Source organism: Zea mays, chromosome 9 (genome assembly GCF_902167145.1).
Source record: "Zea mays cultivar B73 chromosome 9, Zm-B73-REFERENCE-NAM-5.0, whole genome shotgun sequence".
NCBI classification, from domain to species: domain Eukaryota; kingdom Viridiplantae; phylum Streptophyta; class Magnoliopsida; order Poales; family Poaceae; genus Zea; species Zea mays.
The window spans coordinates 119,591,618-119,618,729 of record NC_050104.1 but is presented as its reverse complement, the minus strand read 5'-3'; the positions used below and the strand labels follow the sequence as shown (position 1 = coordinate 119,618,729).

Sequence of the window (27,112 nt, the reverse complement as noted above, 5' to 3'; positions counted from 1 at the left end):
AGGGTGCGCCGAGGTTACCACCCCAGGCGTGGGGGACGCTACGACAGCGGGGAGGATCGGAGTCCCTCGCCCGAACCACCCGATCCGCAGGCCTTCAGCCGGGCCATCCGACGGGCACCGTTCCCGACCCGGTTCCGACCCCCGACTACTATCACAAAGTACTCGGGGGAAACGAGATCGGAACTGTGGCTCACGGACTACCGCCTGGCCTGCCAACTGGGTGGAACGGACGACGACAACCTCATCATCCGCAACCTCCCCCTGTTCCTGTCCGACACCGCTCGCGCCTGGTTGGAGCGCCTGCCTCCGGGGCAGATCTCCAACTGGGATGACCTGGTCCAAGCCTTCGCCAGCAATTTCCAGGGCACGTACATGCGCCCCGGGAATTCCTGGGACCTCCGAAGCTGCCAGCAGCAGCCGGGAGAGTCTCTCCAGGACTACATCCGGCGATTCTCGAAGCAGCGCACCGAGCTGCCCAACATCACCGACTCGGATGTCATCAGCGCGTTCCTTGCCAGCACCACCTGCCGCGACCTGGTGAGTAAGTTGGGTCGCAAGACCCCCACCAGGGCGAGCGAGCTGATGGACATCGCCACCAAGTTCGCCTCTGGCCAGGAGGCGGTCGAGGCTATCTTCCGAAAGGACAAGCAGCCCCAGGGCCGCCCATCGGAAGATGCTCCTGAGGCGTCTACTCCGCGCGGCGCCAAGAAGAAAGGCAAGAAGAAGTCGCAAGCGAAACGCGACGCCGCCGACGCGGACCTTGTCGCCGCCGCCGAGTACAAGAACCCTCGGAAGCCCCCCGGAGGTGCTAACCTCTTCGACAAGATGCTCAAGGAGCCGTGCCCCTATCATCAGGGGCCCGTTAAGCACACCCTTGAGGAGTGCGTCATGCTTCGGCGCCACTTCCACAGGGCCGGGCCACCCACGGAGGGTGGCAGGGCCCGCGACGACGACAAGAAGGAAGATCACCAAGCAGGAGAGTTCCCCGAGGTCCGCGACTGCTTCATGATCTACGGTGGGCATGCGGCGAATGCCTCGGCTCGGCATCGCAAGCAAGAGCGCCGGGAGGTCTGCTCGGTGAAGGTGGCGGCGCCAGTCTACCTAGACTGGTCCGACAAGCCCATCACCTTCGACCAAGCTGACCACCCCGACCACGTGCCGAGCCCGGGGAAATACCCGCTCGTCGTCGACCCCATCGTCGGCAACGTCAGGCTCACCAAGGTCCTTATGGACGGGGGCAGCAGCCTCAACATCATCTACGCCGAGACCCTCAGGCTCCTGCGCGTCGATCTGTCCTCCGTCCGAGCAGGCGCTGCGCCCTTCCACGGGATCATTCCCGGGAAGCGCGTCCAGCCCCTCGGACGACTCGACCTTCCCGTCTGCTTCGGAACGCCCTCCAACTTCCGAAGGGAGACTCTGACGTTCGAGGTGGTCGGGTTCTGAGGAACCTACCACGCGGTACTGGGGAGGCCATGCTACGCGAAGTTTATGGCCGTCCCCAACTACACCTACCTGAAGCTCAAGATGCCGGGCCCCAACGGGGTCATCACCGTCGGCCCCACGTACAAACACGTGTTCGAATGCGACATGGAGTGCATGGAGTACGCCGAGGCCCTCGCCGAATCCGAGGCCCTCATCGCCGACCTGGAAAGCCTCTCCAAAGAGGTGCCAGACGTGAAGCGCCATGCCGGCAACTTCGAGCCAGTGGAGACGGTCAAGGCCGTCCCCCTCGACCCCAGTGGCGACGCCTCCAAGCAGATCCGGATCAGTTCCGGACTCGACCCCAAATAGGAAGCAGTGCTCGTCGACTTTCTCCGCGCGAACGCCGACGTCTTCGCGTGGAGTCCCTCGGACATGCCCGGCATACCAAGGGATGTCGCCGAGCACTCGCTGGATATCCGGGCCGGAGCCCGACCCGTCAAGCAGCCTCTGCGCCGATTCGACGAGGAGAAGCACAGAGTGATAGGCGAGGAGATCCACAAGCTAATGGCAGCCGGATTCATCAAAGAGGTATTCCATCCCAAATGGCTTGCCAACCCTGTGCTTGTGAGAAAGAAAGGGGGGAAATGGCGGATGTGTGTAGACTACACTGGTCTTAACAAAGCATGTCCGAAGGTTCCCTACCCTCTGCCTCACATCGATCAAATCGTGGATTCCACTGCTGGGTGCGAAACCCTGTCTTTCCTCGACGCCTACTCAGGGTATCACCAAATCAGGATGAAAGAGTCCGACCAGCTCGCGACTTCTTTCATCACGCCCTTCGGCATGTACTGCTATGTCACCATGCCGTTCGGTTTGAGGAATGCGGGCGCGACGTATCAGCGGTGCATGAACCATGTGTTCGGCGAACACATCGGTCGCACGGTCGAGGCCTACGTCGATGACATCGTAGTCAAGACGAGGAAGGCTTCCGACCTCCTCTCCGACCTTGAAGTGACATTCCGATGTCTCAAAGCGAAAGGCGTCAAGCTCAATCCCGAGAAGTGTGTCTTCGGGGTGCCCCGGGGCATGCTCTTGGGGTTCATCGTCTCCGAGCGGGGCATCGAAGCCAACCCGGAAAAGATCACAGCCATCACCAGCATGGGGCCCATCAAGGACTTAAAAGGCGTACAGAGGGTCATGGGATGTCTCGCGGCCCTGAGCCGCTTCATCTCACGCCTCGGCGAAAGAGGTCTGCCTCTGTACCGCCTCTTAAGGAAGGTCGAGTGTTTCGCTTGGACCCCTGAGGCCGAGGAAGCTCTCGGGAACCTGAAGGCGCTCCTCACAAAGGCGCCTATCTTGGTGCCTCCAACTGATGGAGAAGCCCTCTTGGTCTACGTCGCCGCGACCACTCAGGTGGTTAGCGCCGCGATTGTGGTCGAGAGGCAAGAAGAGGGGCATGCATTGCCCGTTCAGAGGCCGGTTTACTTCGTCAGCGAGGTACTATCCGAAACCAAGATCCGCTACCCACAAGTTCAGAAGCTGCTGTATGCAGTGATCCTGACGCGGCGGAAGTTGCGACACTACTTCGAGTCTCATCCGGTAACTGTGGTGTCATCCTTCCCCCTGGGGGAGATCATCCAGTGACGAGAGGCCTCGGGCAGGATTGCAAAGTGGGCGGTGGAAATCATGGGCGAGACAATCTCGTTCGCCCCTCGGAAGGCCATCAAGTCCCAGGTATTGGCGGACTTCGTAGCTGAATGGGTCGACACCCAGCTACCGACGGCTCCGATCCAACCGGAGCTCTGGACCATGTTTTTCGACGGGTCGCTGATGAAGACAGGAGCCGGCGCGGGCCTACTCTTCATCTCGCCCCTCGGGAAACACCTACGCTATGTGCTACGCCTCCATTTCCCGGTGTCCAACAATGTGGCTGAGTACGAGGCTCTGATCAACGGGCTACGAATCGCCATCGAGCTAGGGGTCAGGCACCTCGACGCCCGCGGTGACTCGCAGCTCGTCATCGACCAAGTCATGAAGAACTCCCACTGCCGCGACCCGAAGATGGAGGCCTACTGCGATGAGGTTCGGCGCCTGGAAGACAAGTTCTATGGGCTCGAGCTTAACCACATCGCTCGGCGCTACAACGAGACTGCGGACGAGCTGGCAAAAATAGCCTCGGGGCGAGCAACGGTTCCCCCGGACGTCTTCTCCCGGGATCTGCATCAACCCTCCGTCAAGATCGACGACGCGCCCGAGCCTGAGGCGCCCTAGGTCCAGCCTGAGGTACCCTCGGCACAGCCCGAGGCACCCTCAGCTCGGCCCGAGGCGCCCTCAGTTCAGCCTGAGGTACCCTCGGCCTCCGAGGGCGAGGCACTGCGCATCGAGGAGGAGCGGAGCGGGGCCACGCCTGATCGGAATTGGCAGACCCCGTACCTACAATATCTCCGCCAAGGAGAGCTACCCCTCGACCGAGCCGAGGCTCGGCGGGTAGCGCGACGCGCCAAGTCGTTCGTATTGCTGGGCGATGAGAAGGAGCTCTACCACCGCAGCCCCTCGGGCATCCTCCAGCGATGCATCTCCATCGCCGAAGGTCAGGAACTCCTGCAAGAGATACACTCGGGGGCTTGCGGCCATCACGCAGCGCCTCGAGCCCTTGTCGGGAATGCTTTTCGGCAAGGCTTCTACTGGCCAATGGCGGTGGCTGACGCCACTAGAATTGTCCGCACCTGCGAAGGGTGTCAATTCTATGCGAAGCAGACCCACCTGCCCGCTCAGGCTCTGCAGACGATACCCATCACCTGGCCCTTTGCTGTGTGGGGTCTGGACCTCGTCGGCCCCTTGCAGAAGGCGCCCGGGGGCTACACGCACCTGCTGGTCGCCATCGACAAATTCTCCAAGTGGGTCGAGGTCCGACCTCTGAACAGCATCAGGTCCGAGCAGGCGGTGACGTTCTTCACCAACATCATCCATCGCTTCGGGGTCCCGAACTCCATCATCACCGACAACGGTACCCAGTTCACCGGCAGAAAATTCTTGGACTTCTGCGAGGATCACCACATCCGGGTGGACTGGGCTGCCGTGGCTCATCCCATGTCGAATGGGCAAGTAGAGCGTGCCAACGGCATGATTCTACAAGGGCTCAAGCCTCGGATTTACAACGACCTCAACAAGTTCGGCAAGCGATGGATGAAGGAACTCCCCTCGGTGGTCTGGAGCCTGAGGACAACGCCGAGCCGAGCCACGGGTTTTACGCCGTTCTTCCTGGTCTACGGGGCCGAGGCCGTCTTGCCCACTGACCTGGAATACGGCTCCCAGAGGACGAGGGCCTACAGCGATCAAAGCAACCAAGCTAGCCGAGAAGACTCGCTGGACCAGCTGGAAGAGGCTCGGGACAAGGCCTTACTACACTCGGCGCGGTACCAGCAGTCCTTGCGACGCTACCACGCCCGAGGGGTCCGGCCCCGAGACCTCCAGGTGGGTGACCTGGTGCTTCAGCTGCGGCAAGACGCCCGAGGGAGGCACAAGCTCACGCCCCCTGGGAGGGGCCATTCGTCATCGCCAAAGTTCTGAAGCCCGGAACGTACAAGCTGGCCAACAGTCAAGGCGAGGTCTACGACAACGCTTGGAACATCCAACAGCTACGTCGCTTCTACCCTTAAGATGTTTTCAAGTTGTTCATATACTTCGCACCCACGCAAAGTTTAGTCATCAAGGAAGGGTCGACCTCGCCTCGGCAAAGCCCGACCCTCCCTCGGGGGCTAGAAGGGGGGAACCCCCTCTGCGTTGAAATTTTCCTCGAAAAAAGATCTCTTCTGCCAGAATATCTTTCGTGCTTTCTGACTACTTCGAAAAGTGGATCCTGAAAACGATGGAGTACACGTAAGCAGCCAAGGCTGACCGAGCCGAGGGACTCCTACGCCTCCGGGATACGGATACCTCACTCATCACCTTCTGCGATAAGTAACTCGCGTTCGGATAAAGTGATTCCGCGGACCGAACAAGTCTTCACGTTCGGAAGCTCTTCTGCCGAAGCGATCCTTCGAGCCTTCTCGACTGAGTCGGTGACAGGGCCTCATGGACGGGTGAAAGTGCGCGTAAGCGGCAAGGCCGACCGAGCCGAGGGACTCCCACGCCTCCGGGATACGGATACCTCACTCATCACCTTCCGCGAGAAGCAACTCTCGCTCGCACAAACATCCCTGTTACCGACAAAAAAGTCCAGATACTCGAAACAAGAGGAAAGGAGACGCAGCTTTACAACACAGCGAGGGTGTGTATTCTGGCCTCGGCGGCCGCAGAAGGCACACGCTACAAGACACTCTGATCCTGCAGGCTCGGGTCTTGACGCTGGAAGGGGGCAGTAGCACCCTCGGCATCGGCGACACCTTCAGCAAGGTCCGACCTAGCCTCGGATGGCGACGCAGTCCAAGGATCCCCACTCTGGAGGACGACGTCGTCATCACGCCCGGACAATCGCTGCCAGGGACTTCTCCGGGAATCCGGCCCAAGCAGGCGGCTCGGCCGATTACCCCTGGGGCCTCGACCAACCATCTCCCAAGGGCGCCAGCCCGACCCGAGGCCTCGGCTGATCAACTCCGGCGTCGGTCCCGCTGACGGACAACCCGGCTAGGCTTCGGCCGACCAGGTTTCATTTTCGAGCCAACTCCGCCTCTGTTCATGCTGATATCGCTACCCCTGGCCTCGGCTCATCGAAGAGCGGCCAAGGGGTCCCTTTAACTAAGCTAGAGGAGCCTCAGACAACAAGGCCGACCGAGCCGAGGGACTCCTACGCCTTCGGGATACGGATACCTCACTCGTCACCTTGACACGTGGCGACTCATGCTTGGTGAAGCGGTTCAGATAATCAACAGGCGAGTCTTAGTGCTCGAAAATGAGGAAAAACATGGCTCCGTGCCAAAATTACATACATGTTCAGGCCTCAACGGCCATAATGAACAAAAACACTGGCATTCAAAATGCCATTACAAACGGAACTCTGGTTCCGTCCCCCGCGGGTATGAGCAACCTCGAGCCTGCGGGGCGACGAACGTCGGGAGACTCGCCAGCGACCTCTGCAGCAGCAGCCATGGTCCCGGGTGGACGCGGCCGCCGGAGGGCTCTCGTTCGCGTTCCCGCTCGAGGGACGCGAACCAGATATTAAAGCCAAAGAGCGGGCCGCTCCCAAGCGCACCGGCAGATCCTCGCTGCCGTCCTCGCCGCGAACGCGAGGAAGAGGGCGGAATGTTGCATCCTAGCTGGGCAGCAACAGTTCGCCTTCCCCGGCATGGCTGGAGGACGTCTCCGCCGCAGAGCTGGAGGGCGATTGCCACCACCAGAAGCTGGAAGAAGAGGTGGCCCGCCGACCCACGCAGGAGGTAGAGCCCTGGCTCGCCTCGCTCCCAGCCCCAGCGAGGATGACGAACACCCTCGAAGCTGAGGGCGGGACCGAGATCACAGCCCGGCTTGCCTCTCCCCATCCAGGAGCTAGAGGTCACCGTCTTGGGTGACCACCAGCGGAGGGGTGCAACCGGGCTGTGTGATGAAAATCCTTGAAGCCGAACGATGGCTGAAAGGTACCAACTCCCACGGAGTTGCGTTCCTCCAACGATGAGGCGAAAAGACGACGGGTATCCCCCATCCGGGGGCTTGGAAGGTGGAAAGACGCGATGCATAAGGGAGCGAGAAGACATGGTCGCCTTCCGAAAGGGGTCGCCCTCCTTTTAAAGGCAACTCTCCCTACTTGCACCCCTAACCGTCACGGGCTGAGTCTTCTCCAACGCGCTCCAAGGCCCTCCCCTGCGGCGCGGGGGCTGGGTCCCGCATGTCATGCAAACCGGCTCAGAGCAGAAGAAGCCGAACCGCCGCGCGTGGTGCACATAACCGCCCAGCGGTTACAAGTGACCCTCCACTTTTGCCCAGACCAACGGGCGAAAGAGGCGGGCGGCCATGCAGGCGGCATGCAACCGCGCCAAGTGGACGCGCTTCTCCGACTCCCGACACGCCCAGCATGGAGGCCCGAGCCCACGCGTCACGCAACCGGCGCGCCGGATGCATCATGCAAGCAACTGCACCGCCACTTGCGCCACCACCGCGCCTCCTCGATTGCGGAACCAATACCGCGACTCGAGGCGACCCAGCACACGACCCAGCAGCGCCAGCCTGGCGCGGCGGTCAATGCGGCCGAAAGTGGGCCGGCAGTAATGACGGTGGCAGGCAGGCGGGAGCAGCGGTCACGTCGTCAGCCAAGCTCACGTCCCATCCGGGGGCAGCAAGAGAACCCCCTCTCACGGCGTGAAGACAACGCGCCCGTGATCCGTTCCTCGAACGGCTCGCGCACGCGCGACGACCGCCCCGCCAACCACTCGCCCCGTCGCATTAACTCCACGGCGGGACAGGCGGCGCTTCTGGCAGGAGAAGCGGGCGACGCTTCGCCTTCGCCGTAATAACCGCACCAAAAAAGGTACGCCACGTCGTTCGATTTCGTATCCTTTTCCTTTTTTCCTCTTTCTCTATCTCTTGCAACAGGGACCGGGAAAGGGGGATACCCTGAAAAGGATCCTTCCCCGTGAAGGAACCGGGCTCCGAGCCTCCCTACTGATCAGAGGTTCGAAGGCTGGCCCCCGAGGGGTTCAACAGCCGCCTCAGATCGCGTGGGCCCTACACCCACTACTGGTCAGAGGTTCGAAGGTCGGCCCCCCGAAGGGTTCCACGGCCGCCTCAGGCTACTCGGGCTCCACGCCCATTACTGATCAGGGGTTCGAAGGCTGGCCCCCGAAGGGTTCACAGCCGCCTCAGACGCCGAGCGAGGGATGACCAGGGGTACGTTCGATACATAACCAAGGCTCGAGCTGCGCTCCCGAGGTACTCTAGGACATTTCCGAGACCAGCGGGAGCGATCTTGTAACGGAATCCCATCAGAGGGAGGCATCGAGCCCTCGGACCCCGTCGCCAGGGGACCGGGTCCGGCAGATCACCCGCAGGTATTTTTGGGCGTGCCTCTGGGCCCCTAGCCGACCCCTAACGAACGGGGCACGGACATCCACTCGGATTACCCGCTTGCAGCTCACTGGAGACACCATGTTCGGCGCCCATCGAGGGCAACATGGCGCTTTCCCCCCCTCCCCCTTGCGGAAAGGCGACGCAGGGGCGTATGTAAAAAAGCCGAGTCTGTCCCTGATCGCCCTCTCGCCCTGTGCAGAGGCTCGGGGGCTGCTCTCGCAAACCCGGCTCCGGCCGAACCGTTGACAGCGTCAACATACCAGCCCGAGAACTTGGGCCCCGACCGTACACCCGGGCTACGGCCAGTTCGCATGAGGGAACAACCAGACCGGCCGAAGCGTTACGCAAGGCATTAAGACCTCGGAGGAGTGAAACCACTCCTTCGAGGCCTCTGGGGCTACACCCGGCGGGTGCGCTCGCGCGCACCCACCGGAACAAAATGCAACCGAGAAAGGCTGGTCCCCTTGCAAAAAAAGTGCGACGAAAGCCTCCAAGCGAGTGCTAACACTCCCTTCGAGGCTCGGGGGCTACTGTCGGGGACCATAATTAGGGGTACCCTCAAGACTCCTAATTCTCAGCTGGTAACCCCCATCAGCATAAAGCTGCAAAGGCCTGATGGGTGCGATTAAGTCAGGGATCAGTCCATTCGAGCGACTCGATCATGCCTCGCCCGAGCCTAGCCTCGGACAAGGGCAGCCGACCCTAGAGGATTTCCGTCTCGCCCGAGGCCCCCCTCCAACGGCGGACACATCTCCGGCTCGCCCGAGGCCCTGCCTTCGCTAAGAAGCAACCCTGACTAAATCGCCGCACCGACCGACCGAATCGCAGGAGCATTTAACGCAAAGGTGGCCTGACACCTTTATCCTGACGCACGCCCCCCGGCAGAGCTGAAGTGACCGCCGTCACTTCGCCGCTCCACTGACCGGCCTGACAAAAGGACAGCGCCACCTGCGCCACTCCGACTGCAGTGCCACTTGATAGAGTGAGACTGACAGGCAGTCAGGCCCTGCCAAAGGCACCATAGGAAGCTCCGCTCCGCCCGACCTAGGGCTCGGACTCGGGCTAGGTCCCTGAAGACGGCGAACTCCGCTCCGCCCGACCCAGGGCTCGGACTCGGGCTAAGTCCCGGAAGACGGCGAACTCCGCTCCGCCCGACCCAGGGCTCGGACTCGGGCTAGGTCCCGGAAGACGGCGAACTCCGCTCCGCCCGACCCAGGGCTCGGACTCGGGCTCAGTCCCGGAAGACGGCGAACTCCGCTCCGCCCGACCCCAGGGCTCGGACTCGGGCTCAGCCCCAGAAGACGACGAACTCCGCTTCGCCCGACCCCAGGGCTCGGACTCCGCCCTGGCCTCTGCCGAACGACCTCCGCCTCGCCCGACCCGGGGGCTCGGACTCGGCCTCGGCCATGGAAGACAGACTCGACCTCGGCTTCGGTGGAGCCTCCACGTCGCCCAGCCTAGGGCGCAAGCCAGCCACGTCAACAGGAAGCGCCATCATCACCCTACCCCGAGCTGACTCGGGTCGCAGAGAACAAGACCGGCGTCCCATCTGGCTAGCTCCGCCAGATAGGCAATGATGGCGCCCCGCATGCTCTGTGACGACGGCGGCTCTCAGCTCTCTTACGGAAGCGGGAGGACGTCAGCAAGGACTCAACCGCTCCGACAGCTGTCCCTCCGCTAGGCTCCATCGCTCCTCCGACGGCCACGACATCACACCAGCTGGGTGCCAAAATCTCTCCGGCTGCCACATCGGCATGTACTTAGGGCGCTAGCTCTCCCCTGCTAGACACGTAGCACTCTGCTATACCCCCATTGTACACCTGGATCCTCTCCTTACGCCTATAAAAGGAAGGACCAGGGCCCTCTTAGAGAAGGTTGGCCGCGCGGGGACGAGGACGGGACAGGCGCTCTCTTGGGGCCGCTCGCTTTCCTCTCCCGCGTGGACGCTTGTAACCCCCTACTGCAAGCGCACCCGACCTGGGCGCGGGACGAACACGAAGGCCGCGGGATTCCCACCTCTCTCACACCGGTCGCCGGCCGCCTCGGTCCTTCCCCCCTTCGCGCTCGCCCACGCGCTCGACCCATCTGGGCTGGGGCACGCAGCGACACTCACTCGTCGGCCCGAGGGACCCCCCGGTCTCGAAACGCCGACAGGCTCGTTTGAATTTTTTCATGAGTTGAGCTGACAACCAGCTCGGTTTGTTAACGAGCCAGCTCACGAGCTAAATGAGCTTCACATTTCAGCAAAACGAAACTATATGCATATCATTTACGTAACAATTGATGAACCTATTATATGTATGTGTGGTATCTATGGCCTATGAGTTAAACTAATGATTGTGAACTGTGTCTATGTGTTAAATTGGTCTATGTGAATATAATTGTGGGTTAAACCGATGAACATGTGTGTGAATTGTAAATTGATGAGTGATGAGTTATGTTAATCTGATGTTACATTTGTTGTGGTTTGTGAAACTATGATTAAAGTTACTATTTTCTATTGTTAATTTAGTTTGAAATTAATTAGAAATTGATTAGTATATACATTTGGTTTTTTTTCTACTTTGGCTCGTGAGCTAAACGAGCCGAGCCAAGCTGGCTCTGTGGCACGTTAGCTTAACAAGCCGAGACCTTCACGAGCTAGCTTGAACTTGGACAAGCCGAGCCAAGTTGGCTCGATATCCAGCCCTAGCCGCGATGTTTTTACCAAACCGTAAGGTATGTCCACGTGAGGCCAAAATCAAATTATGATCAAAATGAGTTAAAATAGAATAACTTAGGACAGCCAGATACCTCCGAAGGATGTGGTTTAGATTCTCTAAGATCTAGTTTGATAATTTGGAATTGGAGTGTGTTTAAATCCCTCCTCAATACATCTCAATCCACTCTAATCCAACTCATTGCTAGAGTATCCAAACTAGGCTTAAGAGCTAGTTTAGAAACTCAAATCCCTTTAGGATTAGAGGAGATTAAGGGGGAAATTAGTTCATTTCTCACTCATTCCGTTTGAACCACGAAGGGGGTTTAAGTTTTCAAACTAGCCCTAAACTAATACTTAACTTCCGGGGACTGTTTATATCTGTTTATTTTGGAGGTATTGGAATCTACTTAATATGACATTCCACCACTTCCATAGTTAAGATATAAGCCTATCTCAAGTTCATAGGTTAGAGTAAAAATTGATTTTTTTATCACTAGGATATTTCCACTATGCAACTTATAACACACTCTTCAGCTCACTCCCCTACAATAGGAATGTAGCATATAAGTATCTCCTCCATATGACCAATGTTAGTATACATATATATTCCACATAAAACTATATCAATTTAATTGATCTATGTCTAAATTATGATTATTAGAATATAATTCAATTCAAAGGATTTAAATGAGGCCTTAGAGAATTGAAACAACAAAACTAATAGCCCAACTACGAATTCAAAGGATCTAAATTCTAGTGTAGTTATTTTAATACAGATGTAATAGGTAATACTAAGTGTAGGTACAACCTAGATACTATGTTACAGTTCTTCAAACACTAGATACATCTAATGAACTCCTCCACACAACCTAGCATATCTAAGTCTTGTATCTTATTCACTAGAAACCCTTAAGATATGACTCATTTATGTGGGTTATATGGGTGGAACCGTATCTAGATTTAGAGAACCGTGATAGAGACGTTTTTTCACCAAAATACGTCTCTTGTGTTTCTTTTTTTACACTTGCCCACTTGATACCTCTAAGATAAGGGTCATTTAAATGAGTTATACATGCCCTAACTATTATGTAGACTCAGCTAATAGTATCACTAATAAAAGGTGAATAGCATGTTTCCTTTAACTAAACTCTAACAATATATTACTACAACTAGGCCTAGAAAAAAAGCTCGAGCTCGACGAGTCATCTCGGCTCAGAGCAGCTCGACACTAAGAACGAGCCTAAGCTGAGCCTATTTTGTAGCTCGGGAAAAGAGCGAGCCAGCTTGTGGCTCGATCTAACAACAATTTGTTATATAAAATCCTAAATATCATATAATATCAGTACCAAATATATGAGTACCAAATATATAATTAGATTGTGTTATTAGAAATTACTGTATAAATTTAATCTATTTTCTAAATTATATTAGTAACATATTTATTTTACAAATTTAAAATAGGTTACTTAAATTAGTTTTAAGATTCTATATTATAATTTATATTACGAGTTAAGGCTTTTGGTCAGACTCACGAGCTAGCTGTGAGCCGAGCTAAGTCTACTTTTTAAGCTCACCGGAGAAATGAGTCCAGTCACTCGACTCGTTAAGCTCGTTACTTGACCAAGCTAAGTTTAATTTAGCTCGACTCGTTTCCACTCCGTTACTATAACGTTTCATAGATGATTTTTTTGCTCCTCTGCTGAAGCTCAAAACTCTTGCATTTCCGTTTTGGCGGATGAAAACGGGGTGACCTCGTGTCGAAAGAACTGGAAGCTAACAATTAGTTAATTAAACCGTGTCCAGCAGTCTATCTATAATTTATCTAGAAAATTGTTTTTACATTATCTGCATTATCCGTAGAGTGAAATTTAAATATAGTAAGAGGTGTTTGGTTTGAGGAATCACTCAATCCAAAATGCGGTGGACATCATGGGTTCATTCCTCAAATTTGGTGGGATAACCTCATTCCTCATATTAGTATTAACTAACTAACTATAAGGAATGAAGTGATGATAGATCAACTCATTAGAGCATCTCCAACAACGTGACCTATAAAAATGCCTTATAATTTAAAAATAAGTAAATTTTATAGAATTTAGGGCACCAACAAAACACTCTGCTCCAACAGTAAAGCCTCAAATCTAGATTATAGGGCAGCCCACTATGATGTAGTATATTTGAGGCACTTGAGAGGGTGCCCTATAGTTTTTTGACAAAATTTGTTTAATTGAGGTACTGTTGGAGTGATTTTTTCTGTGTAGAGTCCTATATTTCGATTTGAGGCATTAGTTTGAGGCATTGTTGGAGATGCTCTTACATTCCACAAACCAAACAAAAAAAAAGGAGAAGATGATGGATTAGCTTATTCCTCAAACCAAACCAAACAGGCTATAAAAGAATGGATAAGATGCGGAAGATAGTTTAGACATTTAAATCAAAACATGTTATAATTCAGAATGTTCTATAAACAACGCATGGTCTCGCGAACTCCGTCTCCGGAGACTGGAGCTAATCAGAATAATCGACCAGAATCTGAGGCGCCGTCGCCGTCGCCGCCCGCCGGCTGCGGCAGTTGGCTCCGCGACTGTAATCTTCCAGGTTGGTGCGTACGCCACCACCTCCCGTAGTGCCGTTATATTCTGGGCATGTCGAGCGTGGCTGGGAATAGCCGCACGGTGCGCTGTCGCGTGCCGAATCGCTTGTGCCGTCGTGCGGTTTCGTCTCATCTCCCTTTTTCGCCGCACGCCTTGGCCCTTTTCCAGTAGAAGAAGCGTCGAAGGGGACGCGCACATGCGCCGGCGTGGCAGAGACTGACCCGGCCCCAAGGCCGATCAGGGGAAGGGCGGCCGCCCCTGCCTCCCGGGGCCAGGGGGCTGAGCTCCCCGCCTCGTCTCGGCCTGGCCTGGTTCGCCCTCGCTCCGACGCGTGGTGGACGCAACCAGTGCGCGACGCCCCCGGCTCCTGGTCCGTTCCGCAGTTCCGCACCCCGCTTCGACCAACCAATCGCCGCCGCGTCGCGTCGCGTCGCCTCCTTTTTTTTCCCCGCCCTCCCGGACGGCGGCCTCGTTCGCCAGAAGAAACCCAGGCTGCAGCCGAAATCCTCAAGTCTCCGTCGTCTGACCCCACCTCGACGGCCCAGATCCACTCGCCCTCGCCGCCCTCGTGCCCCTCAGTCCCTCACTCCCTCGCCTCCTCAGCGGCGAAGACAGCTGCGAACGGGGCCATTTTTAGGCGGGAGCGCGGGCGGCGGTGCTAGCAGATTGGTTGGTTTGAGTGGTTGGGCCGGCTCTTCGAAACGCCCCGCGGCGGCGATGGGATGCTTCCATTCCACGGCCAAGCGGCAGCATCCTGGCTACGAGGACCCCGTGGACCTCGCCTCCCAGACCTCCTGTGAGTTCGCCGATCCCATCTCTTGCCCTACGCGTACGAGCTACTCGCGTGAGTTCGAGTTTTTTTTTTCTTATTTAGTTTTCAATGATTGCCGTGGTTGGAATGGAATTGGAGAACGGAGATGCCAGATGTTTCGTCTAGATATCGGTGTCGTTTACTAGGATATCTTAGATATCTGTAGGAGCACTGGATGCATGCTGCATGATCCTTGCGTTTTCGGTAATTTCTAAATTGCCCTCTCTATATCTTGCTGAGTACGTGCTTTTCTTTTGCTTATGTAGTCAGTGTTAGTGAGGTTGAGGCTCTATTCGAGCTGTTCAAGAGCATAAGTGGTTCAGTGATTGACGATGGCCTGATCAACAAGGTATATTCTATTAGTCATCTCTGTATTCCTTGCTATATTGTCAGTTTTGTGTATGAACATCAAATATGCTCACTAGCCATGTTGTAGTTAGCCCTCATTGCTGATTGTACGACTGGAAAGTGAAGCTTGCTATCCTACGTTTTGTATTTTTACTTTCCTCAGCTGCAGAAATTATGTGGCACTGCCATTTTTATGTCCTTTTCGTAGTTGTAGCTTGTAGGCACCAAGATTTACGTTCAAATGTTTGTTTTCATTCTGTTCATGGTTGTTCCTTACCAAATGTTCCTTATTTACAATACAACCCTATGGTACATGAAGTGCTCTAGTTTGTATGTTAAATGATCTCTCTTCTATTTTTTTTAATTAATGATACAATAGTCGAAACATACTCATAAATTATCCATCTAGATTGGAGCGAGGTGCCATATCAGGTTATGGGCTGTCATGTGGGACCACCGGTATACCCACCTGACCCATGCCAGGGACACGCAGTGCACGCAGGAAGTGCCGTAAGCTAATGGTCACCACAACGAGAAAACCATCGTGCCTCGATTTGAGGAGCTTTTCCATCTATGTTTGTTAGAAGGCAAGGCATAGTGCCTATTTATCTTTTGTATTCGAACACTTGGCAATTAAGCAATAGCAGATTACTTCCCCAATATCCCTTCTTCCTAATGTCACCTCTTTCATCACAGGGCTTCTGGGAAACAATCCCCATGCCATTACAGACTGAGATTACGAACTCCGTGGCCAGGGTCCAGCTACCATGAACCCCGATGCCCTTTACATGGGCGTACAACAATGAAATACCTGTCCAAAATACTCATAAGTTATCTGTCTAGATTGGAGTGAGATGCCATCTCAGATTATGGGCGTACAACAACAAAATACCTTCTCAAAAATAAGCTATTGTATCTGGTGCCATTCATATTGTGGATAAGCTAAATTTGAACTGCATAATTAGAGGAAGTGTATGGACTATGGAGTGAGATGCCATCTCAGATTATGGGCGTACAACAACAAAATACCTGTTAAAAAACAAGCTATTGTATCCGGTGCCATTCATATTGCGGATAAGCTAAATTTGAACTGCATAATTAGAGGAAGTGTATTTCGGTTCCATATTTATTTCAAACATCATGTTATAAAAAGTTTTTGAAATGTCATGCAGAATTACCACTTTATGCCATTGAGAAATGAAATTTTGTGGACATAAAAACCAATTAGTGATTAATCTTTGCCATCATTGTATATTACACAGGAAGAATTCCAGTTAGCATTATTTAAGAATCAGAGGAAAGAAAATCTTTTCGCTAATCGGGTATGCATCTGCTTGACAACCATACTCATTTGAACTTCATCACTACTATATTGTGCTTTGAGAACTATTGTCATCAGTTAAATTTACATGAAACTGGCCTCAGATATTTGACCTTTTCGATGTCAAGAAAAGGGGTGCCATTGATTTTGGTGACTTTGTCCGAGCTCTAAATGTGTTTCATCCAAATATCCCAATGGATGAAAAAATTGATTGTAGGTTCTTATCCTTTTATTTCATTTCATTGTGATTTGTTTTATCTCATCTTTCTAAAAAGTTCGAACTACCTGACAGTCTCGTTCAAGCTATATGATATGGATAGCACAGGGTTTATTGAACGGAAGGAGGTAATTTTTGGGACCCTTCTGCATATATTTTCTGAACTTTAATTTCTACATGAAAATTAGTAAAATAGCTATAAACACGTTTTTTTGTTGATGTTGGCCGATTGGCCAGTGGTATAGACGATTATTTACTAATGAACTAATAAAAATGATTCACGTTGATTTACTGAACTAAGGAAAGCTTTGTGTTCTTTCTTGGCTTGCTAAAACTTCTGTAATCCAGTAATCGTCCTAGTGCAGGTTAAGCAGATGTTAATTGCTCTTCTAGGAGAATCAGAAATGAGGCTATCTGATGATATCATTGAGACAATCCTGGATAAGGTTCTTTTAAACATTTCTTCAGAAATCAGATGGTTATTGACTTATTGAGTCATAAATTGTTCCTGTGACGTATACTGGAATTAAGACTTACAGCAAGTTATGTGGTGATGACAGACATTCTCTGATGCTGATGCAAATCAGGATGGGAAAATAGATAGAACAGAGTGGGAGAATTTTGTCACAAGAAATCCTTCCTTGATGAAGATAATGACTCTGCCATACCTCAAGTAAGAATGTACAAAATTGAAATCTAGAATCATTCTATGGAGACTACAGCAAATATGGTAGAAAATATAAATTCAGAAGCATATATATCTTTATATCTTCATACCTAAGTAAGTGAATGATGCATCATTTTAAATCCTAACTGATGCCTCTGCCAGCAAAAATGAATTATCTAAGCGTGTGTTTGGTTAGCAGGTTGGAACGGGTTGAACCCGCGTCAACCCTTGTTTGGTTTAAAAGGTTCGCGGGTTAGGTTGGTTCCGGGTCGAAATATTCCTTTAAGATGCGGGTTCTAGGGATTCCTCAAAAACAAGCGAACCCTCCTGTCACCCACGCGGCCACACCATATCTTCACCCGAGCGCAGCCTGCGCAGGGGCGCACCACCGCTGCTGACCTGTTCTCCAGTCATCGACTCCCCCGTCGGCCTACCCTCTGGCGCGCTGCGCCCCCCCCCCTCCGACCACGGCCGCCGTCAGAGTCCTCCGCCGCCCTGCCCTCCGGCGTCGGCGTGTTCCCCAGTCGTCAGACTCCCCCACTAGCCTGTCCTCCGGCGCGCTACGCCCCCGTCCGCGCCTCCCAACGACGTTGTTGTGCCGTGATCCAGCCCTTGCCACCATCCACCAATACCACCTCCATGTCCCCTACCGACACCACCAGGTGAGAAGCAGCGGCCCCTACCTTTCGTTGTGCTTATGGATTTCTCAAATACTGAAATAGTGTTGGTTTCATTTATTTTGAATGTTGTAATCTCATTTAGAATTAAAGATATCATCCTTAGTGTGGTAATGTGACCAGGAAGGTGACCATATTCAGTTCATTCTTCATTCATCCCTCATCACGAAACCAAACAAGAGACGGTGCAGCTTCAACCCACTTCAACCCTGTAATCAAACAAGAAATTAGGTTCAACCCATCACTTAAACCAAACAAGGAACAGGTCCGACCCAGCCCACAAAAATGGGTCGGTTTCGACCCAACCCACTTCATTCCGAAACCAAACGCACTATAAGATAACTGAGAGGATCGCAGCTACTTGCACAATTTGTTTGCAGGAGTTCAGAATGTTTACTTGATCTGCGGCTATTTCTGTCACCTGGTCCTGAAGTCTGAAATATGAAACTTGAAAAAAAACATATCTACTTTCTATGTGCTGCTGCCACTTGAATCAGTCTTTTAGATATTCAATGTTACTATCATAGTGTGTTACATTTATCTGAACCAGAACTGGCCAACATGAAATTTATGCTTTGTGCTTTGCATGAACTTCGAGTTGAAGCAACAAAAAAAACCTGCTAACAGTTTATCTTGGTCAATAATTCAGGGACATCACAACAACATTCCCCAGCTTTGTGTTTAACTCTGAAGTCGATGATCTCGTCACGTGACCACGATTTTCTCTCCGATGTATAGTTAACAAGGAGAACCTGTCGAGGGTTACGACTGGAGATTTCTAGCCTCTGGCATTATGAATGGAGGGTATATTCATGCGGCTACCAGGAAGGGTGCGTCAAAATTGTCTGCCACAGATGTACTTGACGAGCTGTAGTTTTTACTCGGTGATAATGTTGATGCTTTTGTGTTGGTGATGATTGGGACTTGAGTTAGTATGCTGAGATGAACATTTTTCATTTTTACCAGTGGGAAGTCTCTATTTTGTTTGTGAAACTGCGACGTGCGTGTCTGTACTGATCAAATATGATTCTTGTCAAAGTAGTACTGCATTCTACTATTTTAGCGTAAAATAAACCTCGAAGTCCCAAAACTTGCATCACATGTCATTGAAGTCTCTGAGTTATTAGTGTCCACTTATATATCTTATACTGTATCAACTTAACACTACATCCTAAATATAAGGATTTTGAATTGTCGAGTTGAAATGTTCCAAATGTGACCAGCTTTATAAAAAAAACAATAATAATGACGGCATCAAATTAGCTTCATTAGATTTGTGAGACAATTTTATAATTTGCCACTTTGATGTGATAGATATTAGCTTTATAAAAAACAATAATAATGACGGCATCAAATTAGCATCATTAGATTTGTGAGACAATTTTATAATCTGCCACTTTGATGTGATAGATATTGATAGATATTGGGTGTTTGGTTTCCAGGGACTAATTTTTAGTCCCTCTATTTTATTCCGTTTTAGTCCCTAAACCACTAAAGTTTTTGTATTTGGTAATTTAAGGACTAAAACGGAATAAAATGGAGGGACTAAAAATTAGTCTCTATAAACCAAATACCCCCTTAGTTAAAAATAGAATAATTTAATTTAACTTCGTGTCGAGGATACGATCCACGGTCCCTAGGGTCCATCCGTCAGCGAGCACACTGGGGAAAGGCTCTGGGTCCATCGGTTAGCTAGAGGATTAACGTCTACCCTGGAAGAACCCGCCGCCGGACGAACCCCACGACATCGAGCCCGGGGTCGGGCGTGGTGCAACCTGACTGGAGGGTTGGACATGCCGAAGGGAAATCAATCGAGTGGATCCCACGACTGGCCAAAGACCAACCTGTCAGAAATGACCGGGCGTATTAACTGCGCCTCGCGCCGAGCCATAGCGAAGGTGTCGGTCTGCCTCCCACTCATGTGACCTATGAACCCCTCGGGCCGTAGTGCACTCATGACCAACAAGCCCCTCGGACTGCGTCGCATTTATGGCGCACACATCCCCGGCCAACACACTTATGACCTATCGGACATAGACTTGAGTGCGTAGGGCGCAATACGACGAACCGCGTCGAGCCCCAGGCTACGAAGGCCAGGGGTCAACATAGCCCGAATGATGGCGCTTGGGCTCCATGGCGCCCGCGCCGCCTGCCATAAAGAATATGAGACAGCCAGGCGACCACGAGAACGTGTGACTTTACCCCATGGTAGAACGATCGGTTTACCGCTACCTGGTGACTCCTTCCTAAGGAAGCCACCACTAGCTGAACCCTTCTTTAGCCTATAAAAGAGGTTGGCCCCTAGACGAGGGGATCCCGAAACGGACAGACGGAAACACCCAGAAGGATGAACCCCAGACGAGGAGGAGGACAAGGAGGCTGAAGCCCCGCTGCCAAGCCAAAACTTAGCTAGGACTCCACCTTATAACCACCTCCACCACGAATAAGAGACTTGAGAGCCTTTTCTCTCTCTCTTGCCCATTTGTAACCCCTACTACAAGCTTTGATCATCAATAGTGTCAGTAGCGTAAGCCATCGATTTTTGGAAGTAGGGACGTTCTACCCGAACCAGTATAAATCTTGAGCCCACCATGCACACCGTCCGAAGCCCAAAACGCGCACAATAAATTTATTTGTCGGAGCGAGTTCGAACACCGACAATTGGCGTGCTAGGTAGGGGACTTGCGCGTTCCTCGACGAAGTTCTCCAATCTTTGGATGGCCAGCAACGACAGCAGCACGGTCTAGACCCCCAGAACAGCCATCCGTTTCGGGGGTCTGTATTTCGTCGTCAACAATGAAGGGGAGATGACCAAGGCCTCGAAAGCTTCGGTCCCTTTGACGCCAACCTACCCAACGTCGCTAGAGGTCTTAGTGACCTCCATCTCGGTCCCCCTCAGGAGGAGTGCGGGACCCAAGGCTCACAACGACCCGCTCATACCGAGGTCGTAGGGGTATTGGACCCCGCGTGGGATTCATTCCTTGACATCCTCCTATCAGGATCATAGGCCGGGATCTTCTGCCCACCTAGCGAGGCGAGTTGCAACCCCAGCCAGGAGTGTCTCGTAGCCAACACGACGGGGGATAATTTCCCCCACATGGGAAGCCTAGGGGAAACTTCTGCCAGTGTCATGATATGTGCCACAACGTCCGCCCTGCCCCAGATCAACTCATTTTCTCAGGAATTACCACCAGGCTTGAGCCTTTCGCGGAGCAGCCAGCGCCCCGCGGTAGGACGATAGGGAGGGCCACGGTGGAGGACGGGGTGACCACGTCCACGCCTAGTTGTGGGGCGAAGGCACACAACGATGATGAACGCAAGCCACCAACTAGTTTACGACTAGGGTGGGTCGCCACATTTCCCACGAGCAAGCTGTGGGGGACAGATATCCACCTGGTCCACTAGAAGGCGAAAACCCTTGCGTGGGACCACAAACCAGTCACCACGCAAGGTCGTCATATCGTGGGTCGGGCAAAGATAACAGTTGAAATGGGCCGACCCAAGAAGGCGATGGGCTCGCGCCTGGATCATCCGCAGATTAGGCATGATCCTGAGGAAGCCGTTTGTTTTTCCCGCGCTCGACGCCCTCAAACGTCGGAGATAGATCAGAACAAAGCCACCGGGTTTTCCTTAAGATAAGCAAAGTTTGTTCGCTATTAGCTAGGAGATAAGCTGGAAGAGTGTGATCATTGTGTGCGTAGGGAGTGCCCCACGGTCGTGTATATAAGGCCTAGGGGGAACCCCATCATTTTTATCTCATTAGCACCTCTCCATTCGGGAACCACCACTTGTAAACACACCACACATACAAAGCCACCCCAGGAAGTAGGGTATTACGCATCTCAAAGCGGCCCGAACCTGCAAAAAATCGTCCGACTCTCTTTCTCGTGCTTTTGGCATGAACCATCGAGCTACAATGAGCGACACCGTCCTATCCAAAAGCACCACGAGGGTACCCCCGGGTGTGCGGTCGGACACTAAACACCGACACAAGCTAAAACGTTGTGACCGTCGTGACACTTATGTACAAACTCACTAAGGTGGAGACACCAAGCGAGTGAAAAATCCACCAGGAAATCTGAGATCTTCTCGGCCTCATTGTGTAGTAGCAGGCCAAGAGCTCCATGTCACGATGTCATGAGACGGAGACCAACTGGTGCACTACATCTACACCTACAACGAACGATGCCACATCGCGACAACCCCCCGAACTCAAAAGAAGTGCGACACAAATTCCACCTCGCCGGCGCCTAAGGCCAGGTCAAAGCGTGCGAAACGCGCCTAGTCACGAGACTGGAGATGAGGGATGAGACAGACTGAGCGACCCTTAGGCACAATCGACGTCGCGGAGGCCGTTTCGACACCGATGGGGACCGAAGCTTGAGCCCGCCACCGTCGGGGTCTTGGGACTTTAGCCGTCGCATCCTTTGAGCACCGGTGTCGTAGAGTTATAGGGCGCCCACCAATATCGCAGAATATTCGTGAGAGTCAAACCCCAACCTCTGGCCAGAAGACTACCAACTGGCGTGCCATGCGGGAGGAGCGGACCACGATAACTTCATAATCCACAACCTCCCCCTGTACTTGGCAGATTTGATGTGGGCATGGTTAGAGAACTGGAGGCCTGGTTGCATCGAAAACTAGACCGACCTCGAGGAAATCTTCATGGGAAATTTCCAAGGCACATGCGTTCACCCAGGCAACCTGTGGGACCTCAAGAACTGCTGACAGAAGCCTGATGATACCTTGAGAGACTACATTCAGCGCTTCTCGTGACAATGCAACAAGCTGACTAACCTTGCCGACACCGATATTATTAGTGCATTCATCTTAGGAACCACGAGTGAAACTCTGGTGCACAAGCTAGGGTGCAAAAGCCCGCGAACCACGAAGGAACTCCTGGACATCGTGATGACCCACACATTGGGGGAGGATGCAGTAGGGGCAATTTTCAACCACCGTAAATAGAAGGCCAAACACAACAAAGATTATGATGGAGGCCCCATACGGCGGACTGGTAAGAGAAAGAAGGACAAGCGGAGGCACGACGAAGTGCTGGTAGCCACGGTGGGTCAGAAAGGATGGAAACCACCGACCGAGGAGGCCACCGACCATTTCGAGAAACCGCTCGAGATCCCGTGTCCGAACCACCGCTATTCAGTCCGACACGCCTATAAGGACTATGGTTTGCTGAGGAAATTCCTGGGCAAGGCCGCAAGGGAATGCCACCCGAGAGAGGGGTTGAACCCCAACAGAGTGGCGCGCATGGGAAAGCGGGGGTTGCCTTCCTCGACGAGACTAGGTGTCTGCTGATCTTCGGAGGGTCAAATAACTATGATTCAAGAAGGCATCAGAAGTCGAAATGGCATGAGATACTCCAGGCATGGCAAGCATCCCCGACCTTCCTCGATTGGTCCAATCATGCCATTACCTACGACCATACCGATCACCCAGAGCATATCCCCAGACCCGAGCGATACCCACATTGTCGGGTTGGTGCGACCGAGGAAGGTGTTGATGGACGGATGAAGCAGACTCAATATCCTTTACTCTGCCACGCTCGACGCCATGGGCCTCGATCGGGAGCACCTCCGACCGATAGGAGGGCCCTTCCATGGGGTCTTACCAGGAAGGCGAGTGACCCTGCTTGGGCGGATTGACCTCACTATTACCTTCGGGATGCCGACCAACTTTAGGACCAAAACCCTGACCTTCGAGGTAGTCAGGTTTCAAGGACCTACCACGCCATTCTCGGGAGACCATGTTACACGAAGTTCATGGCTATCCCTAACTACACCTACCTGAAGCTCAAAATGTTGGGCCCCGTAGGCACCATTACTGTGGGTACCACGGTGTGCCATGCGTATGAGTGCGAGGTTGAGTGCTGCTACTTAGTCGAGGGAGTCACTGCGAAACAAAAGCTCTCGAAGTTGTCATGGTGCACAGATGAGCAAGCATCTAACGCAAAGAGGGTGGGCACAACTTTCAGGCCAGTGAATGATGTAAAAGAGGTGCCCTTGGATCCTGAATGTGCCGACGGACGGACGGTGCGCATCGGATCCAACCTCTCTCCAAAATAGGAAAGTGCGCTCATCGACTTCCTCCAAGCGGAAAATGACATTTTTGCTTGGAAGCCCTCTTACATGAAGTGCATCCTTAGGGAGGTTGTCAAGCACTATTTACGAGTCAATCTCAGATTGAAGCCAGCGAAGCAGCGGCTGTGCCTCTTTGACAAAGAAAAACACAAGGCCATCGGGGAAGAGATTAGTAAGCTCCTCACTACCGGTTTTATCCGAGAGATTACCACCCCGAGTGGCTGACCAATACCGTGATGGTCCAAAAGAAAAGCGAGAAGTGGAGAATGTGCGTCGATTACACCAGCCTGAATAAGGTGTGCCCGAAAGATCCGTTCCCCCTCCTGCACATCAATCAGGTGGTCCATTCTACCTCCGACCGTGAGGTGCTAAGTTTCCTTGATGCCTACTAAGGCTATCACCGGATTGTGATGAAGCAGTCTGACGAACCTGCGACCTCCTTTATTACTCCTTTCGGCTCGTATTGCTACATAATGATGATGTTCGCACTGAAGAACGCGGGGCCACATACAAACGGTGCATGATCAAATGTTTTGGTGACCTCATCGGAAGAACCATAGAGGCCTATATCGTTGACATCATGGTCAAGGCCAAGCGGTCCGAAGGCCTCATCATGACCTCACGGAAACATTTGATAAGCTGAAGGCTAACAATATTAAATTGAGTCCCGAAAAGTGCGTCTTCAGCATTATGAGGGGGGTGCTGCTTGGCTTCCTGGTCTTCGAGCAGGGTATCGAGGCCAACCTAGAGAAAGTTTTAGCCATTACAAATATGGGACCTATATGGGACCTCAAGGGTGTCCAACGAGTCATGGGGGCTTGGCTTCCCTCAGCCATTTCATGTCAAGCCTCGAGGAGCATGTTTTACCACTCTATAAACTGTTGAGTAAAACTGACTGCTTCAAATGGACGACAAAGGCACAGGAGGACCTCGATGGCCTCAAGAGTCTCCTGACCCAGCCCCCATCCTGGTCCCACCAGAGAATAAGGAATTGATCTTGTTGTATGTTGCAGGGACTACCCAGATGGTCAACTCAGTGCTCGTCGTCGAAAGATAGGAGGGAGAAGGCGTGCGACCGCTTCAGCGCCCCGTTTATTTCGTAAGCGAAGTCCTCACCGGTGCGAAAACTCGCTACCTTAGGTACAAAAGCTCTTGTCATTGTGGTGACATCATTCCCCCCGGGCGAAGTGGCCCGCAATCCTGACATTTCTGGGAGGATCGCCAAATGGGCTCTCGAGTTGATGGGATATGGGATCTCCTATAATTCGTGGACAACGATCAAATCACAAGATCTTGCCGACTTCGTCGTGGAGTGGATAGAGACCCAAATGGAGCTGGCACCGACCATTGAGAAATGTTGGATCATGCATTTTGATGGGTCATGTTGGTCACTTGTTCTCAAATGTTGTGAATCAAGAATAAGGCAACACAATCATCAAGCATTAAAGACCTTTGTCCTCCGAAGCATTATCTCCTCTCGGATATAATGTTCTTCAGACGAAGGTCATGAAGGACACATCTTCATGATTTATAAGAGATAAGAGTTTATACACACGAGATGTACTATCCATTCATATATTTATTCCATAATAAACATCTGAACATTATCAGAATTATATTACATTGATACCTTTGGCTTGTTTGAAGATGATGATGCGAGAGCAATTACAATCCCACGTCAACAGTACAGGGGTACTGTTCGTCTATTTATAGGCAACCGTAAGGGTTCCCACACTATTACATTTATACCCTCAATAATTACATACAGAGTTTACAAGATGTTACAAGGGCAACATCGCCATTTGTATTTAATAACTTGAGGAACACCTTCTCCTTGCATCATCTTCTTGTTTCGTTGTGATGAAGCCTGCTTGATGAATCGTGCTTCGTTGTACTTCCTTTTCGTTGCGCCGAAGCCATGTTGTCTACCCATTTCACCATGATGAAGCCTGTTGGACGAAGCTTGCTTCGCTCCTCTTGTGTTATACCGAATCTTTTCTGGTAACAAAGCTCCTGTAATATTCAGTAGTATATGAAAGCAAATGGTTAGCCGTGTTTTTGAGGACCTTCGAAAGAGGAAGGCCCCCAACAGGTCACTAACAAAGGCGGGAGCTAGCAATGGCCTCATTTTTACGTCGCCGTCGGGAGAGCATCTGCGATACGTTGTGCAACTCCGTTTTCAAGCTTCTAACAATGTGGTCGAGTTCAAAGCCCTAGTGATTGGCCTATGCATTATCATAGAGCTAGGCCTCCAGCGTTTGCACGTTCGAGGGGGCTCTCAGCTTGTCATAGGACAAGCGATGAAGGAGTCGGAATGTCGCGACCCCAATATGGCGGCATACTGTCGGGAGGTACGATAGTTGGATGGCCAATTTAATGGCCTTGAGCTAAATCACATCCCTTAGTGAGATAACGAAGCGGTGGACACCCTCGCAAAGATGGCTGAAAGGGAAATGGGCTTATACATTTCCTATAATAGATTTTGTTGTTTGACGTCCATCACAAACCACGTGGACTAACTAGTTTGCCTAGTTGTCATTTATCTCAGGTGCATAAAGTTCAACACAAACCAACAAAGAAAATAAGTTGGGAACTCTACCAAGTTTGGAGCAAAGACAAGCATTGGTGCTGCCAGTGGCGCACCGGACACTGTCCGGTGCCCAGGCCAAGGCACCCACGAACTGGCCGCTCTCGGGTTTCTCCCAGAGTCACTCTGCTAAAAATCACCGGACTATCCGGGGTGCACCGGACATGTCCGGTGAACCAATGGAGCAACGGTCAATTGTGCCAACTGTCGACTGCGACGCAGATGAACAGTGAACAGTGCGTAGGTCAGAAGTCAGAGCAAACACATCGGGCCGTCCGGTGCCGCAAGAGGACAAGGGACTTCAACGGTCAACCGCACCAAACACCAACAATCTACTGATGCGACAGGCATCGGACAGTGAACAATGTCATGTCCAGTGCACCACCGGACTGTCCGGTGTGCCATCGACAACAACAGTTAGAATAGTGGTTGGGACTATAAATACCCCAACTACCTCCATTCAAGCTATCCAAGTTTTCTGAACTCCACATTCAATACAAGAGCAAAAGCATTCACTCCAAGACACATTAAAAAGATCAAATCCTCTCCAAGCCTCAAAATCAACACAATTGCTCAGTGACTTGAGAGAGGGTATTTTGTGTTTCTTTTGTTGCTCTTGTTTCTTGGATTGCTTTCTCCTTCTCATTTTAATTCTTCTAAGTGCTTTGTAAAG

At 52.1% G+C, this 27,112-nt stretch overlaps 1 protein-coding gene across 4 annotated transcripts; it reads left to right on the top strand.

The window, feature by feature from the left end:
- The first annotated feature begins 13,785 nt into the window (after nt 1–13,785).
- On the top strand, nt 13,786–18,856 carry LOC100284952 (calcineurin B-like protein 9). 4 transcript variants are annotated; one of them, XM_008660475.4, is made up of 8 exons: nt 13,786–14,512; nt 14,794–14,876; nt 16,138–16,197; nt 16,301–16,409; nt 16,489–16,541; nt 16,779–16,859; nt 16,974–17,086; nt 18,496–18,827. In XM_008660475.4, the coding sequence occupies exons 1-8, from the start codon at nt 14,434–14,436 to the stop codon at nt 18,497–18,499; spliced, it is 582 nt and encodes a 193-aa protein (XP_008658697.1). In that variant the 5' UTR covers nt 13,786–14,433; the 3' UTR covers nt 18,500–18,827. The 4 variants fall into 4 exon arrangements, with proteins under 4 accessions (XP_008658697.1, XP_035818177.1, XP_008658696.1 ...); XM_035962284.1 differs by having other exon boundaries at nt 13,787–14,512; nt 14,798–14,876; nt 18,496–18,856; XM_008660474.3 differs by having other exon boundaries at nt 13,787–14,512; nt 14,798–14,876; nt 18,407–18,856.
- Nucleotides 18,857–27,112: the final 8,256 nt, after the last annotated feature.

What these genes read in the sequence shown, in the direction of transcription:
- LOC100284952 (NM_001157847.2), top strand. Translation starts at nt 14,434, where the DNA reads ATGGGATGCTTCCATTCCACGGCCAAGCGGCAGCATCCTGGCTACGAG. An exon ending in GGTTTATTGAACGGAAGGAG is followed by an intron (nt 16,542 to 16,778) that starts GTAATTTTTGGG and finishes GTCCTAGTGCAG; the next exon opens with GTTAAGCAGATGTTAATTGC. An exon ending in ATGACTCTGCCATACCTCAA is followed by an intron (nt 17,087 to 18,406) that starts GTAAGAATGTAC and finishes TCAATAATTCAG; the next exon opens with GGACATCACAACAACATTCC.